This window comes from Macaca nemestrina, chromosome 4 (genome assembly GCF_043159975.1).
Source record: "Macaca nemestrina isolate mMacNem1 chromosome 4, mMacNem.hap1, whole genome shotgun sequence".
NCBI classification, from domain to species: Eukaryota; Metazoa; Chordata; class Mammalia; order Primates; family Cercopithecidae; genus Macaca; species Macaca nemestrina.
Genome location: NC_092128.1, coordinates 52,607,077 through 52,632,368, shown reverse-complemented (window position 1 = coordinate 52,632,368; position 25,292 = coordinate 52,607,077). Strand labels below are relative to the sequence as shown.

Below are 25,292 nucleotides of genomic sequence, written 5' to 3'. Positions count from 1 at the left end.
TGTTGTAATCAATCTCAATTTAGTTAACTCACCATGAGTAAACAGCTTTTCTTGCTTGGCTAACAAATAAGCCACTCAGAAACTTTCTTTGGTTGCAAGCTCATTTTCATTTTTTATTCTTGTGAAGAAATTCTGCTCTGATGAAAAATTCTATTTTAAAGTTTTCTAATCATTGCTTTCCTGTAAGCTAAGAATGTCATGATGATTGTTCAGTCTGGTTATGTTGACATCTATTATATTCTTTTAGCATAACGATAGTGTCATTGCATAGAAAGCAAAATGTTTTGCCAAGTAATTCTATTATATAGCAAAGTAATCCACACTCCACTGTGTCTTAAAAGCTTGATATTCAAAGTCTACTTTTTCTTTCTTGTTATCAATTGATGGGTATTTACTGTTAATAATTAATAAGAAATAAATTTAAAAGGGGGAAGAGAGGAAGGAAGGAAGGAAGGAAGGAAGGAAGGAAGGAAGGAAGGAAGGAAGGAAGAAAGGAAGGGGGAGGGGGAGGGAGGGGAAGGGGAGGGGGAAGGGAAGGGGAGGGAGGGGGAAGGGGGAGGAGAGAAACAAAAACAAAGAAAGAGGCCAGGCACAGTGGCTCATGCCTGTAATCCCAACACTTTGGGAAGCTGAGGCAGGCGGATCACCCGAGGTCAGGAGTTCTTCAAGACCAGCCTGGCCAGTATGGTGAAACCCTGTCTCTACTAAAAGTACAAAAATTAGCTGGGCGTGGTGACATGCACCTGTAAGCCCAGCTACTCGGGAGGCTATGGCAGGAGAATTGCTTGAACCCAGAAGGTGTAGGTTTCAATGAGCCTAGATCATGCCACTGCACTGCAGCCTGGGTAACACAGCAAGACTCTGTCAAAAGAAAAAGAAAGAAAGAAAGAGAGAGAGAAAGAAAGAAAAGAGAAAATAAAAGAAAGAAAGGGAAGGAGGGAGGGAGGAATGCCATTGTATGATGCTTGAAATGCAGTTGAATTTTAACTTTCACTGCAATTTATAGCATTCCAAGAAGTAGTGCAAAGTGATGAGCACCATATACTGTCTCTGCCACAGCTACTCAACTTTGCCATTATAGTGTGAAAGCACATAGACAATAGGGAAACAAATGAGCATGCCTGAGCTCCAATAAATTTTATTTGTGGACCGTGAAATTTGAATCTCATAACTTTCATGTGTCATGAAATACTCTTATTTATATTTTCCCTAATCTTTTATAAATATAAAAATCATTTTTATTCTATGGGCATATAAAAACAGGTGGTCTGCCAGTTGTGGCTGGTGGGCTACAGTTTGCTGACTCCTATATAGATCATTAGGTCATTTCCAAAGTTCATCCAGCTCTGTGAGCCTAAGATGCCCTTGAGACAGTAATCATCCTAGTTACTTCCTTTATTCAGGGCACCTGTCCACTTCTGTCTACCTGAATATTTCAAAGAAAGGGATATGCAATTTGCCTTACAACTTAACTTTTTTTAACCATTTCATCTACTTTTATTTACTTTTGCCAAATTTATTCTTAGTTTGCTTTCTAATTGTTTACTTATTTTAAGCAACAAAAAGCACAAAGGTGATAGCCATAGTGTTACATCATTTGGGATCCATACGAAGGAAGTGTCTTTTCTGATCTATTCATGCCCTAAAAATATACATTCCATGACAGTCCCAGAGGCTTCTCAATCCCACAAATGACTTAAGAACCAAAGTTCAAAGACAGACTAGTAGTTGTCAGGGATTGCAGACAGAGAGAGAAATTAACTACAAAGAAACAGCACAAGGGAATTTGGTGGTGTGAGGATAGCAGAACTGCCTATGTCTTGTTAGTGATGATGGCTACAAGATTCTATGCATTTGTCAAAACTCACAAAACTTTACACCAAAAGAGTGAAGTTTACCATATGTAAATCTTAAAAGTGAGTAATAAAGAAACAAAATGTAGCAGGGACATTGATTTGAGCTCCAACATGTTAAGAACTTGGAAGTCATCTAGGACATCAAAAGGAGAAAATTAATAGAGAAAATCCATAAATCCAAAAGATGGTTCTTTGAAAACATCAATCAAATTGAAGAACTTCTAGCCAGGCTAACCAAGAAAAAAAAGGCATAAATTGCTAGTATCACAAATGAAATAAAAATAATCACTACTAATTCCATGAACATTAAAAGGATAATAATAAAAGAATGCTATGAACAATTCCATGCCCACAAATTTAAGAGAGATATTGGTCTATAGTTTCTCTTGCTTATAATGTCTTTATTTGGTTTTGTTATTAGGGTAGTGTTGGCTAATTCTATGCTAACTTAAATGAAATGGACCAAATCTTTAAAACACATAAACTACTAAAATTCACACAAAGAGAAGTAGATAATTTGGGTAGTCCTATCTTTTTAAATAAATTTAATCAAGAAGTAATAATCTTTAAAAAAAAAAAAAAAAAAGCACCAGGCCCAGATGGTTTCACTGGTTGAGTTTATCAAACATTTAAGTAAAAATGATACTAGTTCTCTACAATCTCTTCCTGAAAACAAAAGCAGAGGGAACACTTCCAACTCATTTTATAAAGCCAACATTACCCTAATAACAAAACCAAATAAAAACATTATAAGCAAGAGAAACTATAGACCAATATCTCTCTTGCACATAGATGCAAAATTTCTCAATAAAATATTAGTAAGTTAAATCTAACTATGTATAAAAAGAATTATACAACATGATCAAGTGAGACTTCTTCCAGGTATGCAAGTGTATTAGTCAGGATTCTCTAGAGGGACAGAACTAATGGGATATATATATACACATATATATATATACACACACACACATATATATATACACACACACACACACACACATATATATATATAAAGGGGAGTTCATTAAGTATTAACTCACATGATCACAAGGTCCTACAATAGGCCATCTACAAGCTGAGGAGCAAGGAAAGTCAGTCTGAGTCCCATAACTGAAGAACTTGAAGTCCACTGTTCAAGAGCAGGAAGCATCCAGCATGGGAGAAAGATGTAGGTTGGGAGGCTAGGCCAGTCTAGTCTTTTCAAATTTTTCTGACTGCTTTATATTCCAGTCATGCTGGCAGCTGATTAGATGGTACCCACCCAGATTAAGGGTGGGTTTGCCTTTCCCAGCCCATTGACTCAAAAGTTAATCTCCTTTGGCAACATCCTCACAGACACACCCAGGATCAACACTTTGCATCCTTCAATCCAGTTAAATTGACACTCAGTATTAACCATCACAGCAATCTACTTTAACATTTCAGAACCAGTTAATGTAATCTATTCCATCAGGCTAAAGAAGGAAAATCATATGGTCACACCCACAGATGCAGAAAAGCATTTGGCAAAATCCAATACTTTTGCATGATTTAAAAAGAGAACAAAAACAAAACTCTCAGCAAACTAGGAATAGGGGGGATCTTCCTCAACTTGATAAAGAGCATGTAAGACATACCAATAAAAGTTACATTTAATGGTGAGAAATGAAACACTTTCTGAAATTATCCTATAGCCTGTTATAAAGAAGCCAGGTAGGTGAAAGACATCTAAAAAGATCACTTTCCTTGTAATCTCTTTAGACGTTTACAAACCAAAACAAAAAAACACGTGTTGGTTCTTCCTCTTTCTGTATTGTCACTTCTTAGAATGGGATCAATAGCTCTCAAATATATCATTCCCTTCCCTCACCCATCAAACCATTTATTTAGGCTCTCTAAGCAAAGATCCATCTTTGAACTATCTTTTTACCTACCTGTGGTGTAACACACTCACTCCTCCCAAACTTTCAACTTTCAAAGTCCACACCTTCCAAGGTACCCTTCTTAACAACTTCCCCATTTAAGTTATATTCACTCCTAAGATACAGATTCTATGCCTTTCCTACATAAAAACATGATCAGCTTGATTTTGAATAAAAACTATTCATAAATAGGATACATGTTTCTTCTTCCCATAGCACAGCACTTTAGAGCCTATACTAATTGATAGAGATGATAACAAATCAGGACACAGAGAACAATTCTGGTCTGTTGAAGCTTTTCTAGCTCAGCTCTGACACAGTCAACAGCTTGTGATTCTATCTTAAACTAGGTTCAAGAAAATGTAGCCAGTCAGATATTTAGAGTATAAAACTTTCAGACACTGAAGGGTACCTTTTGTTGTCAGAGGGAAGTCATGTGCCATCTCAGAGTTTACTTCTTCATTATTGTTAGAGGCATTCAAACCAGTGACTCCATCTTAAATAGCGACTGGGTAAAATAAGGCTGAGACCTAATGGGCTACATTCCCAGGTGGTTAAGGCATTCTTAGTCACAGGATAACATAGGAGGTTGGCACAAGATACACATCACCAAGACCTTGCTGATAAAGTAAAGAAGCTCGCCAAATCCCACCAAAACCAAGATGGCGACAAAAGTGACCTCTAGTCATCTTCACTTCACTCATTATATGCTAATTATATAATGTATTAGCATGCTAAAAGACACTCCCACCAGTGCCATTGACAGTTTACACATGCCATGTCAATGTCAGGAAGTTACCCTATATGGTCTAAAAAGGGGAGGAACCCTCAGTCCTGAGAATTGCCCACCCCTTTCCTGGAAAACTCATGAATAATCCACCCCTTATTTAGCATATAATCAAGAACTAATAATAAGTATAAGCAGCCAAGCAGCCCATGCCTCTGCTCTACCTGTGAAGAAGCCATTCTTTTATTCCTTTACTTTCTTAATAAACTTGTTTTCACTTTACTCTATGGGTTAGCTTCGAATTCCTTGTTGTACAAGACCCAAGAACCCTCTCTGGGGATCTGGATTCAGACCACTTTCAGGTAACATTACACATAGTTAAAATATTACCTGCAAATAGCATGTCTGTCCTTATATTCTGTTGATTTTTTGGTTCTATAGGGTAAAATCCAGAGTTGCATAAATAATGGGTGATGCCACAGATCTTCATTGTCAGTCAATTGCTTAGATGTGAGTTTCAAAACCATGGTTGTCTGGACAGCTAAAACTGGCTGAATGCAGGGAATTTCCAATTTCCATAAATGAGAATTGATGGACAGAGTCAGCTAAGGAAACCAGCCTGAAAGCATGATGTTTCTGGAACCTCAAAGATAAGCCATCAGCAAGCTGAAGAGTCACTGGGAACAGGTTATGCTTTAAATGGTTCATATATAGGTGCTTCTTAAATATAGCTTCAATATAGACTCCACCTAATAACAAATGAATGGCACAGGGAGTAAAACTGAATCACAGCAATGACAGCAATCTTTCCAGTAAAGAAGATACCAGGGAGATTATATACGCTGTACAAGCTGTACACTTGACAACTCTAGGGGTTGCCATTTACATTGTATTCCATGTAAATCATGCCTCCTAGAGATGTGCAGTGCACAACTTGTGCAAACATAAGCAGAAAACCCCAAAAGATTCTGTCATTAGTATGTAATAAAAAAGCATGTGATAGAGCACAAATTTTATGTCTGAAGTTATAAGCATTATGAATTGTATTGATTTAAAAGAAAAAGACTGATAAATTGGATTTTGTAAAATTAAAAGTTTTGCTTTATGAAGGACACCTGTATGAGAACAAAAAGACAAGCTATAGACTGGGAGAAAATATTTGCAAATCACATATCCAGCAAAGATCTTTTATCCAGAATATTATATACACAAGTGCATGAAAAGAAGCTCAGCAGTATTAACATTTAGGGAAATAAGGTGCCCTTATATATGTAAAAGAATGGCACATATATATATATATATATATTTTTTTTTTTTTTGGAAGACAAAACCAAATACTGGCAAGGATGTTGAGCAACTGTAACTCTCATGCACTGCTGGTGGGATGCAAAATGGTACACCCACCGTGGAAAAACAGTTTGGCAGTTTCTAATAAAGTCAAACATGTTTATCATATGACCTCCCTCCAGGGTATTTACTCTAGAGAAGTGGAAACATGTTCACACAAAAACCCGTACACAGATGTTTACAGCAGCTCTATTCATAATTGACTAAAACTGGAAATAACACAAATGTCATTCAACAAGTGAATGGTTAAACAAACTCTGGAATATCCATACGATGAAATTTCACTCAGGAAAAAAAAAAAGGGACTACTGACATGTGAATAATATGAATGTGTCTCAAGAACTATCGATATATGAATAATATGAATGCCTTTGTTTTGTATTTTTAGTAGAGATGGGGTTTCACTATGTTGGCCAGGATGGTCTCAATCTCTTGACCTCATGATCTGCCCGCCTTGGCCTCCCAAGTGCTGGGATTACAGGTGTGAGTCACTGCGCCTGACCAGAAATAGAGTTTATTCTTATACCCAGCCTATTTTATTCATTTGTGGTTCATTTCTGTGTCACCTGACCCCTAAGCCTACTGCTTCTGGCAGGTGCTAAACTAGTCCTAGTTGAATTGAATCTTTTGGCTGTTTCAACTCAGTAGCTCTTTTGACCTGTTGCCTCTGTCACGTGAATGTGGAGAAAAAGTGGGCAAAAGAGTTAACATGCTAGACTTGGCACAACAATCCTAATGTCTGGAAAAGAGCAACAACATCCCAGAGATAGCATCTATTAAACAATTAATTGGCCATTTAAGAAACATGAGCCAGAAAATAGAAGAAAGAGAATTTCCCAATGGGCTACTAAAAAAAATGCACTGGGGTTAAAAATTGAAAGAAAAATAAAACAAAAGTATTTTATCCCAATGTTATTGCAGGTGCTCCTGGATTAACTAGACAATCGTGAGGCAAGTGATTTTAAAACAAACAAAAAAATTGTAAAATAGGCACTGGTATAATTTAGCAGATAATCAGAGCTGCAGCTGAAAACTACCTTTATCTGGAAATAATTAGTGTGCCATAGCTACTCAGAGGAGCCACATTTATTGCTAATAGCTGATGCTCAGGTGGTGCTGATCATTCTATCACCAAAACTAATTAAAGGTCTTAAAAAGGAGGAGGGAAACCACACAGGGAGAGAGAGAGATGGCTGAACAGATGGGGTGGCTCAGAGGCTCCACCAAGCAGGATGCCTTCATTGCAAAGTGAACAATTAGCCTGGAAATTCAAACACACACACAAGGCCTGCAGGCCCCAGCACTAGTGCTGAGAAAATAAGGGGTCAAGCAGAAGAGCTAACAGTTATTGAGCACTTACTCTATGCCAGGCACATTACCTGATAGAAGCCTCACGATCACCTCTGTTTGCAGAAGCAGGATTTGAAGGTTAAGGAAGCTTTGTAGTCTGCCAAGCTCACACAGCTTGTAAAGTCATGCAAGTGAGCTCTACACCCAGTCATTCTGACTCTACAGCCCATGACCTTACCCACAACATACTGTCTCATGCATCCAAAATCAAGCTGTGGTGACTGCTATGGTTTAATATCTTCTCCAAAAGTCATGTTAAAATGTAATGGCCATTGTGACAGTATTAAGAAGTGGGACCTTTATGAGGTGATCCTGGTCATGAGAGCTCTGTCCTCATAAATGGATTAATATCATTATCATGGGAGTAAGCTAGTTATGTTGGATGTGGGTGACTGATAAAAGGGTAAAGTTTGGCCCTTACTTCATCCCTCCTGTCTCTGCCCCTCACTCCCTCTTGTGTGCATACTCTTTCTCACCACGTGATGCCTTCAGCCATGTGTGACACAGCAAGAAGTCCCTCACCAGATGCAGCCCCTTGGTCTTGGACTTCCCAGCCTTCAGAACTGTGGGCCAAATAAAATTTTCTTTATACATTACCCAGTCTGCGGTATTCTGCTATAGTAGCAGAATATAGACTAAGACAATAATCCTTGTGCCATTTCTGATGACCAGTTTCACAGGTACAGGTCTTGACTTACATTGAGAAATTTTCTAGTTGTAGTGCTCTCTCTCCACTCCTATTCAGAATTTACTTGTTTTCAGATCTCTGAGCTGAAATGATGTGAAAACTAAATTTGAAAAATACATAGTTGGATTAATATATCAGTATGTTATTCCCTGATCTTAGCAACTTATTTACAGCTATCAGAAATATAATATGATGATAGAAAGACATATTGTGTCTAATTTCATCCACTGAGGCCAAACCCTGGAAGAAAAGTTTTGCGGCCAGCACTTGTTTTTCTCCAGTCATTTATCCACATCACATGAAGAGCTGCCTGCTTTGTCTATGTGTAGGCTTGCTGGTAATTTTACTTCAGGTTTCAAGAAACAGAGACCCATTCAAGCTGTCTTAAGTAACAGGGGTTTGTTGTAAGGGTGAATGTGGAAAAATACAGGATTCTCAACTACTGGATCACATTACAGAGAAAAAGAGGAACCACAACAAAGCCAGGCCTGCCAGACACTGTGATTAGTTCAGAAACTGGCAAATCAGTGACTGAGTTATCCATCAGCCTCTCAACAATATGACCTGTTGATTCCTGTTTCAGAAGCTGGCTACTACTGCATTTATTTTCACTGTCATTCTTTACCATATTGTGTCTGCTCATTCAAATATTCTGCTCACTTGTGCTAATTGTAGAAACATATGGAAAATATAGAAGGCAAAACCACCATTCAGGTGGTTCTTCAGTATTTTTTTCTACACATGCACTATATTTTTAAAAATAAAAAGATCTACTTAGCAAATGGTGCTGGAACTAATTGAGTATCCACACAAAAAGACAGAAAAAGGCCAGGCGCAGTGGCTCGTGCCCATAATCCCAGCAGTTTGGGAGGCCAAGCTGGGTCGATCACTTGAGGCCAGGAGTTCAAGACCAGCCTGACCAACATGGTGAAACCCCGTCTCTACTAAAAATACAAAAAATTAGCCAGGCATGGTGGTGCATACCTATAATCCCAGCTACTCAGGAGGCTGAGACATGAGAATCACTGGAGCCTGGGAGGCGGAGGTTGCAGTGAGCTGAGATCACTCCCCTGCACTCCAGCCTGGGTGACAGAGTGAGACTCTATCTCAAAAAAAAAAAAAAAAAAGAAAAGAAAAGAAAAAAACAAACTTCAACATTGTATCAGATCATATACAAAAATTTACTTTAAACGTATCATAAACCTAAATCTAAAAGCAACAGATATAACATTTTTATTTTAAAAAAATAGAAAAGTATTATGACATTGGGGTAGGCAAAGATTTCTTAGATCACAAAAAGCATAAGCCATATTCATTGACGGTGACAAGTGTATCATACTAATGTTAATAATAGGAAAAGGTGAGTGTGGAGTATATGAGAACCTTCTGTGCTATTTTTGCAAGTTTTCTATAAATCTAAAACTAAACTAAAAACTTCATATTAAAAAAGCATCAACAATTAAATTAAAAATGAATAAATTGATAAAAGCATTTGCTCTTTGAAAGACACTATCATAAAAATGAAAAGACAAATTATAACCTGGGAAGAAATATTTGCTGATCACATATCTGACAAAGGAATTGTATGCAACATATATAAAGAACTCTCAAAAATCAGTATTAAGAAAATAACCCCAATTTTTAAAAATTTGAATAGAAATTTCACTAGAGAAGATATATGGATACCTTATAAGCACATGACAAGATGACTGATGCTAGTCATTAGGGATAGGAGATACTATCACATACCCATAAGCATGGCTCAACTGTAAAAACAGTACTGTAAGCTGAGAGAATGCAAAGCAACTGGAACTCTCATGCGTTGCTGGTAGGATTGCGAAGTGGTACAGACCCTTTCAAAAAGAGTTTGGCTGTTTCTTAAGTATACACCTAACATGCAAACAAATAATTCCTGTCTTAAGGTGTTCACTTAAGAGAATTGAAGCATATGGCTATACACAAATATTCATAATCATCAGAAACTGGAAACAATCCAAATGGCTAGAGCTAGTAAATGAATAGATTGTGATATAGCCACACAATGTAATGCTTTTCAGCAAGAAAAGGAATGCGGTATTGATACACACAACATTAAAAAAAAAAAAAAAAAAACACCTCGAAAGTGAAAAAGTGAGATGTAAAAAGCATATATAGTATATTATTTTATTTATCTGATATTCTGGAAAATGAAAAACTATACTTTTCTAGTGCTATGGTCTAAATGTTTGTGACTCCCCCAAATGCGTATGTTGAAACCTAATCTCCAATGTGATATTAGGTGAGGCTTTTGGGAGATGATTAGCTCATGAGGGCTCCATCCTCATGAATGGAATTTGTGCCCTTATATAAGAAACCCCAGAGAACTAGTTAGTCCCTTTTACCATGTAAGGACACAGAGAGAAGGCACTGTCTATGAGGAAAGGAGCTCTCACCAGACACCAAATCTGCCAGTGCCTTGATCTTGGACTTCCCAACTTCCAGAACTGTGAGAAATAAATTTCTATTACTTGTGAGTTACTCAGTTTAGGGAATTTTGCTATAGCAGCCCAAACGAACTAAGACAACCAGAGACTGGGAGTAAAGGGAAGATATTGACTACAGAGGTACATGAGGAAACTTTCTGGGGTGGTGGAAAGAGTCTATGTCTTGATCATGGTTGTGGTTACACCACTGCATACATTTGTCAAAACTAATCAAAGTGTAGACCTTAAAAGTGAGAATCTTACCATATGTAAATTGTACCTCGATAAACTTGAGTTTAAAAAATAAAACTGAGATAATATCGTCTATATTATTTTATATACTGCCTCTCTTTCTCACTTAACATCGGAGCACTAAATATGCCATGAAAACATGACTTTAATGACTACCTCAAATTTTACTGTGTGAGTATATGGTAACTCATTTAATTATTGTTCTATTGTTGAACATTGTTTAGTTCCAATTTTTTAAACATGTATTCTCACATCAACATCTTTGTGTAGCAATTCAGTCTTTCGTTTCATTATTGCACTGGAACAAATTCTAGACATGAGCCAAGGGTATGAGTGCTAGTTTAAGGTTTTGAAAATTTACTGTCAATTTTCTTCCCAGACAAGCTTACATACCTATTATCAGAAGAGTGGGTCTATAATAAAAATCTTAAATATATCTTTTTTAAAGAACATAAAGCAATAACACAAATAGACGTTTATTCAAATTACTCTGGGTTTGTAAGAAAATGAATAAATCTACAGAAAAGACAGTCTTCTGTGAAATTTCCAGAGATCCTCTACAATCAGTTTTTGAATAACATTTTCCACTTAGAAGAGAGGTCATTTATGATATATTGTTTTGTATAATGAAGAACAATTAGCAAAATAATTCATCAAAATCCTATTTATACTTGTACTTTCAAGAGCAACCATTTATTTCAACTAAGATGTCTCCCTTCTTTTAACCCTTTTAACCATTAGTGCCCACAACAAGTAAGATTGTTAGAATTTTCATAGGAATATTTCAGTGTTACAAGTCCCGTATTTCACAATAAAATCCTAAGCTCACAATATTTTTTCATGTGCTGATGCCATATTCAAGGCACAATTTATGCTAATAGGTGACCCTTCCTTATAATAGAAAAAAACAACCTTATTGAGTTTCTAACAATGTCCCTATTCACACATTAGCTCTGCTGCAGCTAAGATAAACACATTGCTTACCTAACATTTTAACTATAAAGTACCAAAATAGAACAATAACTAACTGTTGACAAAGTTGAATTCAGTTTCAAAATGTCTTCATGGTGAGTAAATAAAATTTCTGAACCTGGGTCATGTGATCCTGGAGTTCTGATCATCATCTTGCATTGCCGACTTTAAAGATAAATAATGTTTGTCTGAATAGCTCCATCTGAAACCCTCTTTTCTGAATTATTTATACAGGCATGAATTTTGATAGTATTGTTTCATGTAGAACTTTAACCACATCATGAAACTTCAGAATAGAAGGAACCCTGATTTGCCCAAACCCTCACAGCAGGTTAGCAGCCATACAGACTTCGAACTCAGGTTCCATGCCTTGGGCTCTTCAGGCTCACCCCCCTCTACCTCTCTCTCTGTTCTACCTTGGCTGAGGTAACACATTTGACTGTACATGTCAGGTTTCTCCCACCAGAATGCTCAGTCTGTTAAGTGAATTAGAATCACACCAATGAAAGTTCTATTCCCAACCATCCTTAATATTCCATTACATCTTCCAGAGAGACCAAAGCCAACTTCTAAAATCAAAGAAACATATTTCAGATTTTTTAACAATGTACACTACTAGCACATCAATGTCTACATCTAATTTTATTATCTGTTATTTTTAGGACTTTTTTTTAAAAGGAAAATGCCACATTTTGAATAGACAATCAGAATAAATAAGAGATCCCTCCACTGTGATCTTCCTCTCTCTCTCTTTCCCTCTCTATCACACACACACACATACACACACACACTCACACACACACTCATAGAGTTTCCCACAGACTATTGGTAGATACACTACCAAGGAACCTACCCAAGCAATGCCGAGGCAACAAATCTCCCCCAGCCAACTGTTGGGTTTTAGACAAAGCCAAGTCTTTCCTCTCAGGGCTGGAATGCCATGGACTGAGGACCATTCAGCTCAGACATTCTTAAGAAGGTCATCCCAGGCCAGGTGCGGTGGCTCACACCTGTAATCCCAGCACTTTGGGAGGCTGAGGCAGGTGGATCATTTGAGGTCAGGAGTTTGAGACCAGTCTGACCAACAAGGTGAAACCCCTTCTCTACTAAAAATACATAATTAGCCTGGTGTGATGGTGCATGCATGCCTGTAATCCCAGCTACTTGGGAGGCTAAGGCAGGAGAATCACTTGAACTCAGGAGGCAGAGGTTGGAATGAGCCAAGATCACACCATTGCATTTGAGCCTGGGCAACAAGAGCAAAATTCCATCAGAAGAGAAAAAGAAGAAGAAAAAAAAAGAGTAAGAGGAGGAGGAAGAAGAAGAGGAAGAGGAAGAGGGAGAAGGAGGAGGAGGGGAAGAGGAAGAGGAAGAGAAAGAGGAGGAGGAGGAGGAAGAAGAAGAGGAAGAAGAAGAAAGAAGGAAGAAGAAGAAGAAGAAGAAAGAAGGAAGAAGAAGAAGAAGAAGGAGAAGGAGAAGGAGAAGGAGAAGGAGAGAAGGCGGGGGAAGGGGCAACCATCCCAAAGCAAAATTGAAGGAGGCAGTGTGTCCATCGGTCCACTCTCCATTCCTAGCATTTCTCTCTCCTTGTGTCCTCTCTCCTTCCAGGTCTCCAGGCCTCTTGTTCCCCTGCGGTCCTCAGTTCCAATTACCTGAGAAGCCTATCTCATGTTTGACTCCCACAGCAAAACACTCTAAAAACAAAAGTCTAAGAAAAGCTAAGCCTTCCCAGCCAAATGAATCAGCAGAAGAAACACTGGACAGAGGACCAGATGATGTAGATTCTCTTTCCAGCTATCCCACTCACTAGCTGAGCAACCCTGGGCAAACCCTTTGGCTCTCTGGACCATAGCAGTGAAAGGAGTGAGGTGGGCTGGGTTGTTTCTGGAGGTTGTACTGAGCCACACATCTCATGGTCTAGAAAGGCTACACCTTAATTGGAATAAAGGCCCCTCCAGCATCAGGGAGTCAGTGAGTGAGAGAGATATTTCAGGTGCAGTGGATGCAGCAGGTACCCCCTGGCAGCAGCTCCTCCTGCCATGCTCTTGAGAACACACTATGGAGCCCTCAGCCAACCGTCAAGCTCCACACTCAGAGGCTCCGTAGCCCAATCTGCATTTGTTCCCCAGGTTTGCATCGTTACCCCAAACTAATTTGTCTCTTGACCAAATACTTCAGCAAAAAGCCATTGAATGTTTATCAAACCCTTAGGATATACAATTTTGACGAACCCCTTCTGGCTTATTTTGCTTTGTTTTAAATATTCAACTTGACAGCAAACTAGATTTTCAACAAAAATGTTTGTTACACCAAGATAATATACATGTCCAGAAGTCCTTTCACTATAGCCATCTGTATCCCCAGAGCATTGGATTCTACCCTATACATAATTAAAGAAGCAGGCATTCACCTGCCAGTGACAATGAAAAAGCAGCAGAAGGTCACAGAGTGACCCACCTAGTGTAGTAGCTGTGGATACAGAACATAAGAAAGAATCACCTACCAGCCTGCAAGTGCCATGGGGCAGGGGTTTTATCTGTAGAACAGATCCTGTACATACAGGCTGTCTTAGCCTTCTCAGGAAGTTATAACAAAATGCCATACATTGGGTGGCCTTAACAACAGACATTTATTTCCCACAGTTCTGGGAGTCTGAGATCAGAGCACCAGTATGGTCAGGCTCTGATGAGGGCTCTCTTCTTGGTTTGCAGATGGCTGCCTTCTCACTGTGTTCTTACACAGCAGAGAGTGAGACAGCAAGCAAATTCTCGTGACTCTTCTTTAAGGGCACTTTTCCCATGATGAGGGGCCTACCTTCATGACCTCATCCAAACCTAATTACTTCCCAAAGGCCCTGTCTCCAAATGCCATCACATTGGTGGTTAGGGCTATAACATGTAAATTTGGGGGCTATAGAATCTATTCCATAACAGAAGCCTTCAATAAAATTTTGTTGAATTTCTCAATAAAACCATAGGTGGATAAATGAACTGAGAAGAAGAAAGCAAGCAAAGTGTGACTGATGTAAATCTACCTGTTCTATGGAATTATAAGGAAAAACACATGCTTTTAGCCAAACCAGCCATCAGATAAACATTACAGGGAAAGTTCTATTAGTGGTAATTTTTTCTCACGATTGCACAGGGCAGTCGATCCATCCTACAGCTGTGAAATGTGTGTAAGTGGATACCATGTGATGAGGGCAACAAGTTCTGGTACAAAGGAATGTAAAGGTCAATTTTCCACGTCTGTTAGAATGTGAACTTGCATTTAAAGACTCTTGGAGTCCCCCTCTTCTTGTGTCACCACCCCATTTACTCACATATACCTTGTTTTTATTTGAGTATTTTTTGGCTGTATGTCCATTATCCTGGGTTTTTTGTTTGTTTGTTTGTTCATGCTGTAGTTTATCTAAGTAAAACCTGGGAATTAGAACTTTATGAAGGTGTTTAGGAGGGAAAAGAGAATCAGAATGGACTCGGAACCTTGTCCACCTTGTCTCATAGTGGTCCACAGAGTAGATATCACAATAAATTGGAAGAAGTGTCTGCAATGGGAGCTGTAGAATTCCAATACAGAGGCTCCAGGATGGCAACTGTGGGAAGGAGGGCTTAAAGCTCTCTATGACTCCCCATGTTTAGATTTGTGAAGTCTACTTTTTATAGACTTTACAAGTAATTTGAGACGAATGTTATATTAAATAATCTTCTCTTTTACCTGCTTGTGGCAATTATAAGAGGAGACATACAGAATGACTTTATACCATACAGATTGCCATGAGATCCTCCACCAAACTAAACAATCTAATCACAGGAGCAAAGGAATTTGTGCTTTTGTTCATTCATTCACATTCATTTCCCCGACATTGAATGAACACCTATGCTGTACACCATGAGAAATGCGAAGGTGAACAAAACAAGGTTCCTAAATTGATTTTCTACATCTTGGGATTTCACAATCCTATAGGAGGTTCCTCCAGGGGCTGATTAATTTATTTCACTTCCTCTAAAAGTGTTTATAAAGATTAGTAGAGAAAATGAGATGAGACAGATGTGGTTTTAAATCCCAGCTCTGCCACTTAGATGTGTGATATTTGGCACATTTCTTAACCTATCTAAGCTTCAGTTTATTCATCTACTAAATATGAATGAATCCTATCTATCTCATAGGATCGTTGAGGTTTACTTAAAAAAAAAAAAAAAAAAAAAAAAAAAAAAAAAAAAAAAAAACAAGCATAAAGAGCCTGGGATAGTACCAGGTGCACAGTAAGAATTAAATCAATGTTAATTTGTTTCTTCTATCATGCCATGTTTTCCTGATTATTTTGCTATCAGCTTGTGCTGAGTCTTGTACATCACTGCACTCCTCACAACACCTACAGCATCCTTTCACACATACCACTTTTAGTGAATTGGACCTCAATCTCCCATATAAGTTTGGCTCTAATAGACATTTTATGGACTGCAGCCTTTGTTCTTGGCTTCTAACACATGCCAATACAAAAATTTCAAGTAAGCAAACTGAGGCTTTATAAAGTCTTTTACATTACTACTAATAAAAGCTAACATTTATTGACTTGAGGCAAACGATGTTCCAGGCACTATTCTAAAGTGTTTTACATGTGTTACCTCATTGAATTCTCATAAGAGCTCTATGAGGTAGGTGCTATATTGTGCCTGTTTTTACAGCTGAGTAAACTGAGGAACAGAGAGGTTAAGTAGCTTGCTAAAAGATCTGCTGCCAGCAAGAAAGGGAGGAAGGAGTTTTAAACCAGGCAGCCTGTCCCCTGAGGCCAGCCTCTTAACCACTGCACCACACTACCTCTTGCTGAGAGATTCTGAGGTAGTGATGATAAATGGTATTGGGTTGCAGGTACAATAAGAGACATCAGAGTCTACAGCCAACTCATTTGGTCACAAAATGCTAGGAATTCATCAAAAGTGTATTTGATAGGTAGCTCTAAAAAATTATAACTCCATTTACAGACTGCTTCTATTACACATAAAACTGAAGCAACACAACTAGTTCTTCTGTAAGATTTGGGAGCCAGTGTTCCAGGTTTGTCCGAACCCCATAAACACAATTTATTCATTCAACACCACTGAGCACTATGCACATGACCAGCAATGTTGTTGTAATGATACAGAGACGAGAAAGACGAGTCCTGCCAATGAGGAATTCACAATCTAGGAGGGAAGAGGAGAGAAATACATAAGAAAGTATAACAATAACAACATAAATACCCAGTGTGAAGTACTGTGGGCATGTAAGGGTAGAATAAATATCCTCCAAGATGCTTTACTTAATAAGGAAAAGGGAGAACTTCCTTTTAGAGTTCTAGAGGCATCCTTCAAGTGGGCTCTCATGAGCACATTTTTCATTCATTTCATAACAATTGAGAGTTGAGCCCTGCTGAGCCAGCACCTCCCAAGATAGAAGTCTCCTCTTCTCAGCTGACTTCAAGCAAACCTGAATATTCTGCACGTCTTCAAACCCTCCCTCTCTGCCATCCAACTCCTAGACCTCTCAATGTTTAGCTTTCTAGAATAAACAACATATAAGGTCAAATCAGACCGTTCTTTCCAGAGACAGAGTCTCCATTATGTTATAGACCATTTCAATGGAATCCTGTCCAAGCACTAGAAGAGGAACACTATGAACCCAAGTCTCACATGCTTGGTTTTATGACAATTTAAGTTTGCCGGGTTTGGGTTAACATAGTTAATGTTATTACCAATCTCAGAGCTGATTTTGTATAAAGGATGGAGAAGGAAACAACTAATACATAAAAGACTTTTTTTTTAAAAGCTCCGCTGTAAAATAGAGGAAAACATACGGGGAAAATGTCTTTTCATTTCATTTTAAGAGCAGAAGGAACAAAACTTCTTTGGCTTTGAAGAAGAAAGGAATAATAATAAAAAGCCAACTATTTGAAGGCCAGTTTTACAAGAGTCCATGTATCCACTTTGGAAAACTGTTTGGCATTATCTACCAAAGATGATCATTTGCTGTGACCCAGTGTCTCAGCAAATTCATTCCTAGATATATACTCCAAAAAAAATACATGCATATGTTCACCAAAAGACATATTTTAGAATATTCATCAAAGCTTTATTTATAATTGTTCCAAACTGGAATCTACCCAAATGCCCACCAAGACTTGAATAAATATATTGTGGAATATTCACACAGTGGAATTCTATACATCAATGAGAATAAATGTTCTACAATTATAGTACATAAAACAATATAAATGAATTTCACAAACATAATTTCAAGTGAAAGAAGCTAGACATATGAACAATAATTCCATTTATGTAAAGATCAAAAATAAGCAAAAAATGTGCTGTAAGAAATCAAAACAATGGTTACCTTGGGCAACAAGGTGAGTAGGTAATGATTGATGGGGTGTTAGGGAGGACTTCAGGGGTACTCAAAACTGTATTTTTTTAATCTGAGTGCTAGTTCCATGAGCCTATTGAATTTATTAAAATTCATCAAACTGTACATTTATATGTACTTTTTATACATGTTTTTGCTTCAATAATTCCTTTACTTTGTAAGATTTAGAACCCTAAGTCACAGTCTTTTTTTTTTCTGTACTCTTTAAAGAATATGTACTTAAAAAAATCCTTAAAAAGAGAAATATGTACACATTTTACAGTTAATTTTACTACTTGGAAGAATCTCAATTTAACTTTTCTCTGAATATTTTCAGAAGCTAAATAAGTCCAGTTTTGAGTCCAGTAGACTACTTATTCAAATTTTCTGAGCTAAACATAATGTTTGGTGTTATTATGATTATTACCTTCCAATTGGGCGTTAGGTATGTCTATTATGTTACAGATCATGGTTTAGAATGACATTTACCAAGACACAAGAGAGTGATGACAGTGAGAAGTCATTAATTTTGTGAAATCTGCAGTTAGGCTCAATTTTTAGCTTCTTGTTCTTGTATGACTTTCATCTATAATTTTCCAGGAAATTATTTTGTGTCAACTTCAGATAACTGCAACTTTGGCTTGTTCACCAATTTAGAGGATGTTCCATTATTTTTTGTGCTATGAGAAGTTAGATCTAAATTACAGGCTTTATATCTGACATCCAAAAATGAGTGTGTCAATGCTTCAAATACAAGAATATTTTTCCTTTCAGTAATAATTTTCTGGTGTTTCAAGCACAGCTATTGTATTCACTTTGTTTCCATTAACACCTGAATTGTAAACTTTATACAAACTGATTCTAGGTTGGTTCTATGCACATAAATTAACATAGTTTATAAGCAACACTTACTGAGCTTACTCTAAGCAAATATGTAGTCCAAAACTTTTGTAAGTTCTCTTGGATCAATAGCTTTAAATCTATTACTGTTATAAATTCTCATATAGTTTAAAACACATAACAGCACATTCAAATGTCTTTTAGAGATATCATAAAAGAAGACCTGAATTTAAAAAAACTCCAACAATGAAAATTGTAATAAATCAACTTAATCTAATCTCCTACTGCATAGTCAGCAAGCTAAAAAAGTATGTAATTTCCTTACATCTTCAATTTTATTCATGCACAAATTCTCTTCTCTTAATTTATCTTACAGCTTTCCCAGACCACACAATATTCTTGGGATGCTGAGAAACCTGGAGAGCTAAATTCACAATGGACCACTCTCAGTATATATACCTATTCTCACTGTGCATACCTCTAATTAATAGCATTTATTTAGTACTTCCTATGTGTCTAGCATTACTACCCTTTGAAAGGGGTGGTTATTAAGCCTTATAATGTCCTGATACTTTCTTTCACTAATCACATTTGATAGTTGAGGAAGCTCAAGCACGAAGATTTTAAGTAACTTACCTACCATCTCAACACTTGCAGGTCACAAAGGTATGCATAATAATTCCACCCCATGCACTGTGACTCCACAACTATTACACTACGCTGCCTCCAACTAATAGGAACTCAGGTAAAATGACAAATGTAGCCCACACAGTACTATCTATGAATCCGGCCCTTGCTGTGCTGTTCACTAATACTTCACTTCTGCCTTCTAGACTCTAATGAAAATTCTAGCCCTGCCCTTATTCTGTGGAACAGCCCATACCACTGGTACTAAAACGGAGCACTCTTACTTCCTTTCATGCTATGAAAGAGCAAGAGCTCTAGACCTTTTGTGATCATCACAGGGGGACCTCTGGTCAGAATTTAGAGAATTCTGAATTTTGATGCATTTTTTTGTACGATATTTTATTGCTGGCAAACTGGTTAATAACTTGGGCTTGTAGCACCATCCTAGAAATTAGCTAGATAATTAAAGAATTGATGGAACACAGAGTCCTGAGATAGCACAAAAAACAAATCTCAAGATTTCTGGGAGTTTGAAGTTCACAAGAAAGTCAAAATTTATCAAAATGTAAATTAAGATGTTTTCTGAGTCACATGCAAATACAAAATGCTATTTCAAAAATGTTCAAATCATTAGAAAAACTAGACACTATGTATTCTCTAAAATTTATTTACAATTTAATAAGTTAAAAAGCAAAGTACAAGCAGATTATAAATCTCAACCATAAGTACATCAAACTGTCCAGGGAAACACTTTGAGTCCATTACAAACAATTGTTTTCTAAAGCACTTAAGACATAATAGTCTATCAAAAAATATTTTAAACACACCAATAAAGTAAATATTAGGCATATGCGTCCATTAAAAACCATTAGAGTCCTGTCGCAATCCTTAAAACAATGAAAAACTTTTGAGTTCAAAATTGCTCAGATATTTTGTATTCAAATATTTTTAAAATTTACTGAAGAGTTTTCTAAAAAATAGTACTATCATTTGCACACAGCAGATCAATAGGTGTCAGTCACCAGCTTAAGTTACACTTGTCAATATTCAAACTTGAATAAAATAAATACACATCACAACAACGACACTTTGCACTATCAACAATGAAGCTTGCCCTCAACAATTACGACATTACTGGTTTTAGTAACATAAAAATACATTGCTGGTTGACAGGAAGGATAAAAATGACATCAGGAATCTCAAAAAGTTATGTGAGGTGCCAGTCACCACATTTAGGCACTCGGGAATTAAAAATCAAATAAAAGCATAGCAAGGTGATGAATTTCCTCCTGGCTTCCCCCTCTACTTGTGCCATATAAGATAAAAGAGAAGGCAAGAGAATGAACGAAGATCATGAGATTTCTTTCAAAAACTATACACAAGCTAAGCTACAGACTTCACTTTAGAGGACAGTAAGTGGATGCCTCATCATAAAGGCCACTATGCCAAGTTTCTTTTCACATTCTGCGACCAAGTACCCATGAAATACTTTCACTTTCCTATTAGTATACCAGTCAACTACATTAGATGTTGCTTCACATTTTAAAAGTTGTAACATAGGTTTTAACCAAAGGAAAGGGCAAAAATAAAGATTTTTTACATCTTATTTCACAGACTAGAAATGGCATAATTTTTTAATAGCCCAAATGAATACCATTATTGAATTCAAGATGGATAATCAGATCCAAAATGGAATCAGATAGCCCAAGTAATCCAAAGAAGCATTTATGTGAGTTCAAGTATGCTAAAGTAACAAGGCATAGGAGAGAAAAATGTCAAGAATCTCCGTTAAAATAAATGAATGGTGTCATTGGTTATGTTTCACTTGTGTGCTGAGCAGTTATCCTCCCAGTTAAGCCAAATTTCAAAATCCTCTGGAAAACTATCTAGATAAGCTATATGTCGAAATTGCATTCTAATATGGCCATTGGGTTTATTTTTAATTATTATAAAACTATATACAATAGTGAAGTTGTACAAATACATTTTTCCCAGGTGCTAGTTAGCTATAAAAGTTAACAATGTATTTTTAGGAAGAAAACCCTATGCATCTGAAATACAATTGGCAATGGAAGCTAATAACCAAAAGAATAGTCTAAGCTTCCTATCACAAATATAATTTAACACTCTCCATCTTCTAAGGAATTATTCATTTTTATTTACTCATGTGACAGTGTTTGTACAATGCATTATCATTGAGTAGTGAATAAAAGACTGAGGCTTACTAGAAAACTGGCATCAAGTTATATATGTGTGTGTGTATATATATATATATATATATAATTTTTTAAGAAAACAAGAACACTGAAATTAAAGTCACAACACTCCTATATGGACTACTAAACTTGAAATACTCATTTCAGAAAGCTATGCCATTTGAATTCTAGGAACACAAGAGTCAAAATTGCAACTCTCATTATTTTCCTAAGAAGCTGCCAAGCAGAGATAAGTTTTAGTATTAAACATTTCACATGTCAAGTTCCAGCCCAGTATGGATCGTTTCATGGCAGAATACTTAAATTTGAAATAATAGTGGTACAAAAACACTCCTTGACCCTTTAGGTATTGCAGTAAAAGCTGGCTGTGGCACTGCTGGCTAAAAAACTATTAAGTTTTCCTGCCACAAATGACCAAAGGCACTTGGATAATCAAGAATTTCACACTGGGCCATATGGTATAAACACTATAAAAGCATAAAGAAGGGTCAGTATTCTGTGTGGCTCGCCTGTTTGATTCCTGCGGTCTTCAGCTGTCAAAGACCTAGAACTGCAAACATATAATGAGTGGCAAGAAGGTTAAAAAAAAGTTGGGACAAAAAAGTCAACTAAAAGTCAACTAATTTTCATTATGTTTGTAAGACTGGTGAGTATTAATCTAGACATTTCTTGTTATCCAACAACAAAAACAAAAAGGAAATAGATTTCGCCCAAAGTAACCTCAACCAGTTATTTGATACCAAGAAATGCCTCCACCCCTCTTGATCGTTAATAGCTCTAAGAATTCTAATGGGTATTCTGTTTATCATTTTAGTCATAATGTTTACACACATGCATCTCTCCTATGCAACTCGTATTTTAAAATACATTATCCTTGTAAAATACAAGTATTGTAAAATCCTTGTATTTTACAAGGATAATGTATTTTAAAATACTTTAATGCATGATATTCCTGGATTTGTATGTTAGACCAGGACAGGGGGCCAAATCATCTCTAGTCGGATTCCAGTGACTCCTGTAACCAAAACCAGTTCTTCACAATTTATTCATTTTTTAATCACACGCCATATGGTTTCAATGCATTTTTTTATTCAATTCAAAAGAATTTAACAAGTTAACTTTTCCTAAACAAAAGTTTTCATGTGTATTCTACCATTTTTAGGAGCTCAGTAAATATAAACATTAAGTTTCAATATAAAACCTTTAAAAACACCTTGAAAATGTTTAAACAGTCGTATTTTGCATGTCTTTGTTTGTAATCACTGAGCCCATACAAATCCTCGCACTACTAACAGTCACAAGCCTGAACCTCTTAAAAAATATCCTCGATCAAAGCTTTGGAATCCAGTAAAAATTAGGAAACGAGTGGGCTTCAGAATACCCTGAGCACAAACTAGTGCAACACCACATGTTCGAACTTCTGTCCGGAAAGAGGGGTGGCAGTGAAACAGAAAAAGGGGGAGATAAAGAGCAAAGTAAATTCTGGCTTTATTACACAAGCACGAAACCAAATTCCTTTGGAAAAATAATGTCTTCGGAGGACTTCCAGACCAGTGAGGTAGAGTCCAACAGGGAGAAAACGGATCTGCCCCTAAGGTCCTGGAGACGTCTCAATCTGGGGTCAGGAAGAAAGGGACCTCCCCTGCGGATCCAGCTGTCCCCTCCCTCCGCAGGCCGGGTGCGGGAGGCAGCAGAGGGCACACCTGCCCCGGCGTCCAAGACGACGGCGCCGCGACCCGGGACAGGGACAACCATCCGGTGACTTCTTCGCGCGTAAAGTGCACTGGGGGCCGGGGTCCTGGCCGGATCTGTAAACACTCGACTGACACTTGTTCATTCCTCCGGGCGGAAGCTCTGTCCCACGGTCGGGGCCGGCAGGAGGCGCCCTGGAGGCCGCGCTTCACGCCCGGGGCACCGGGAAGCGGCGGAGCCTCACCATGGGTTCCAGGTTCACTCGCAAGACCTGGCGTGCCCTACGCCGCGCCGCCGCCAGGCTGCGCTCGCCCCACACGTCGCTGCCGACGCGGATGGTGGGGAAGGTGGTCAGCGTCGGGGTGGCCGCCCTCCAGATCTCCTCCAGGGTGCGGCCCCCGAAGCAGGGCCCGGGGACCACGGGCTTGGCCGGGCAGCTCTCCTCGGGGGGCGGCGGCGGCGGTGGTGGTGACCGGGGCTTCCTCCTGCGGGCAGCTGCCGCCCGGGCTCCGCGGCGCCTCCTCCTGGCCGCGGCGCGCGGAGCCGGCCGGCGCGCCTGGCCGCGGGCTGTGGGGGGACCCGGGGGATCGGGCACCAGGGCCCGGCAGGAGGAGTAGCCGTAGACGTCCTTGCTGCGCAGGATGTGCGGGGAGAACTGGTGCTTGAGGCTGCAGAGGAAGCTCCAGAGCTCCGCGTCCGAGCTCATGAACTCCGTGCTGCGGGGCATGAAGAGCTTGAAGGCGTCGCCCAGCGCCTTGGTGCTGTCAGCCAGCGACAGTTGCGACCGCGAGTACACCACCTTTTCCTCCCGCGCCTCCAACCCGGCCCCGTCTTCTGCCCTGAAGTCGCCGCCCCGGGCAGCCGCGGCCGGGGCGACCGGGGGCCGGCGCCGCCGCCTCTTCATGCTGCGCCGCATCGAAGGCCGCTCGGGGCCGCTCGCGCTCGCCGGGTCCCACTACTGCCGCCGCCGTCCCAGTCCGCGTCGGCTCCGCGGCGGCGGCCGCTGCTGGCGTCTCTCGCTACTTTTCTCGCCTCCGCCGCCGCCCCTCCCCCTCCGAGGGCGGAGGACGCGGGCGAATATCCTGCCGCCCGGTACAAGATGGCGGCCGGCGCCCACCCCTGGGCTTTGTCATTGGACGGCGCCTCGCCCCCCTGGTTTCTCTTTCTTCTCCTCTCTTGCCTCTTTTCGCCGGCTGCCTTTCTTTAAATGTGCCCGCCTCAGGCCCCTCCCACCGCAGCCCCGACTCCACCCATTGGGTGCTCTCAGAAGAGGGGCGGGGACTGATGGGGGAGAGGCCAGTTCCTGGAAGATGGTGCTGGGGTGGGTGATGGCCTTTGAACGTAAGTCAACGGTTGGGTTGGATCTAGGAGGGCTGCCACGTCTAGAGTAAGAGGGTGGATGTTGGCTCCACCATGGGAAGAGTGACTCTTAGAGTGAGGGGGTGTGCAGTTGTGGATTGAGCTGGGAGCTCTACCAGTGTGAATAACAAAGGGAGATTTCCCCAAAGGATGTTCCTGATATCACAGCTAGGGAATTTGGGTTTAAGTCTAGGGGAAATGGGCCTTTCACAATTCCCATCCACCCTCTCAAAGGCCTCTTCTGGCATCTTCATTCAAAACTCTTCCCTGTCTTGACCCCAGCCCATCTCAAGAAGCCAGTAGTAATCCAGAATCATTCAGGTAATGTCAGCATGGCTGGCAGCTGAGAGATTGGAGTTTCCCTCTGGAAACACTGGAGACATCTTCATATTTAAGAGAGACCCTGCTTATCCAGAAAGCAAAGCATCTCATACCCTATAAAACTAAATACTCTTTGCTCAAGTTGATCAAAGATCTATTACAATAAAGCCATTCTGTGTAAAGAAAATACTGTTTTAAATACGCAGTTCTTTATGAATGCCAATTCGTTTTTCATTTAGTTTTAAAATGTCAGCGCCATCCCTATCATTTAGAAAGGATGCATCATCGCAGACAATAGATA

The 25,292-nt window shown here is 39.1% G+C and overlaps 1 protein-coding gene across 1 annotated transcript; it reads right to left on the bottom strand.

Annotated features, from left to right (window-relative positions):
• Positions 1 to 20,054: 20,054 nt before the first annotated feature.
• Positions 20,055 to 24,776, bottom strand: LOC105475321 (coiled-coil domain containing 71 like). The gene has a single exon (XM_011730466.2). It carries the CDS (start codon positions 24,225 to 24,227, stop codon positions 23,520 to 23,522), a length of 708 nt encoding a protein of 235 aa, XP_011728768.2. The 5' UTR covers positions 24,228 to 24,776; the 3' UTR covers positions 20,055 to 23,519.
• Positions 24,777 to 25,292: the final 516 nt, after the last annotated feature.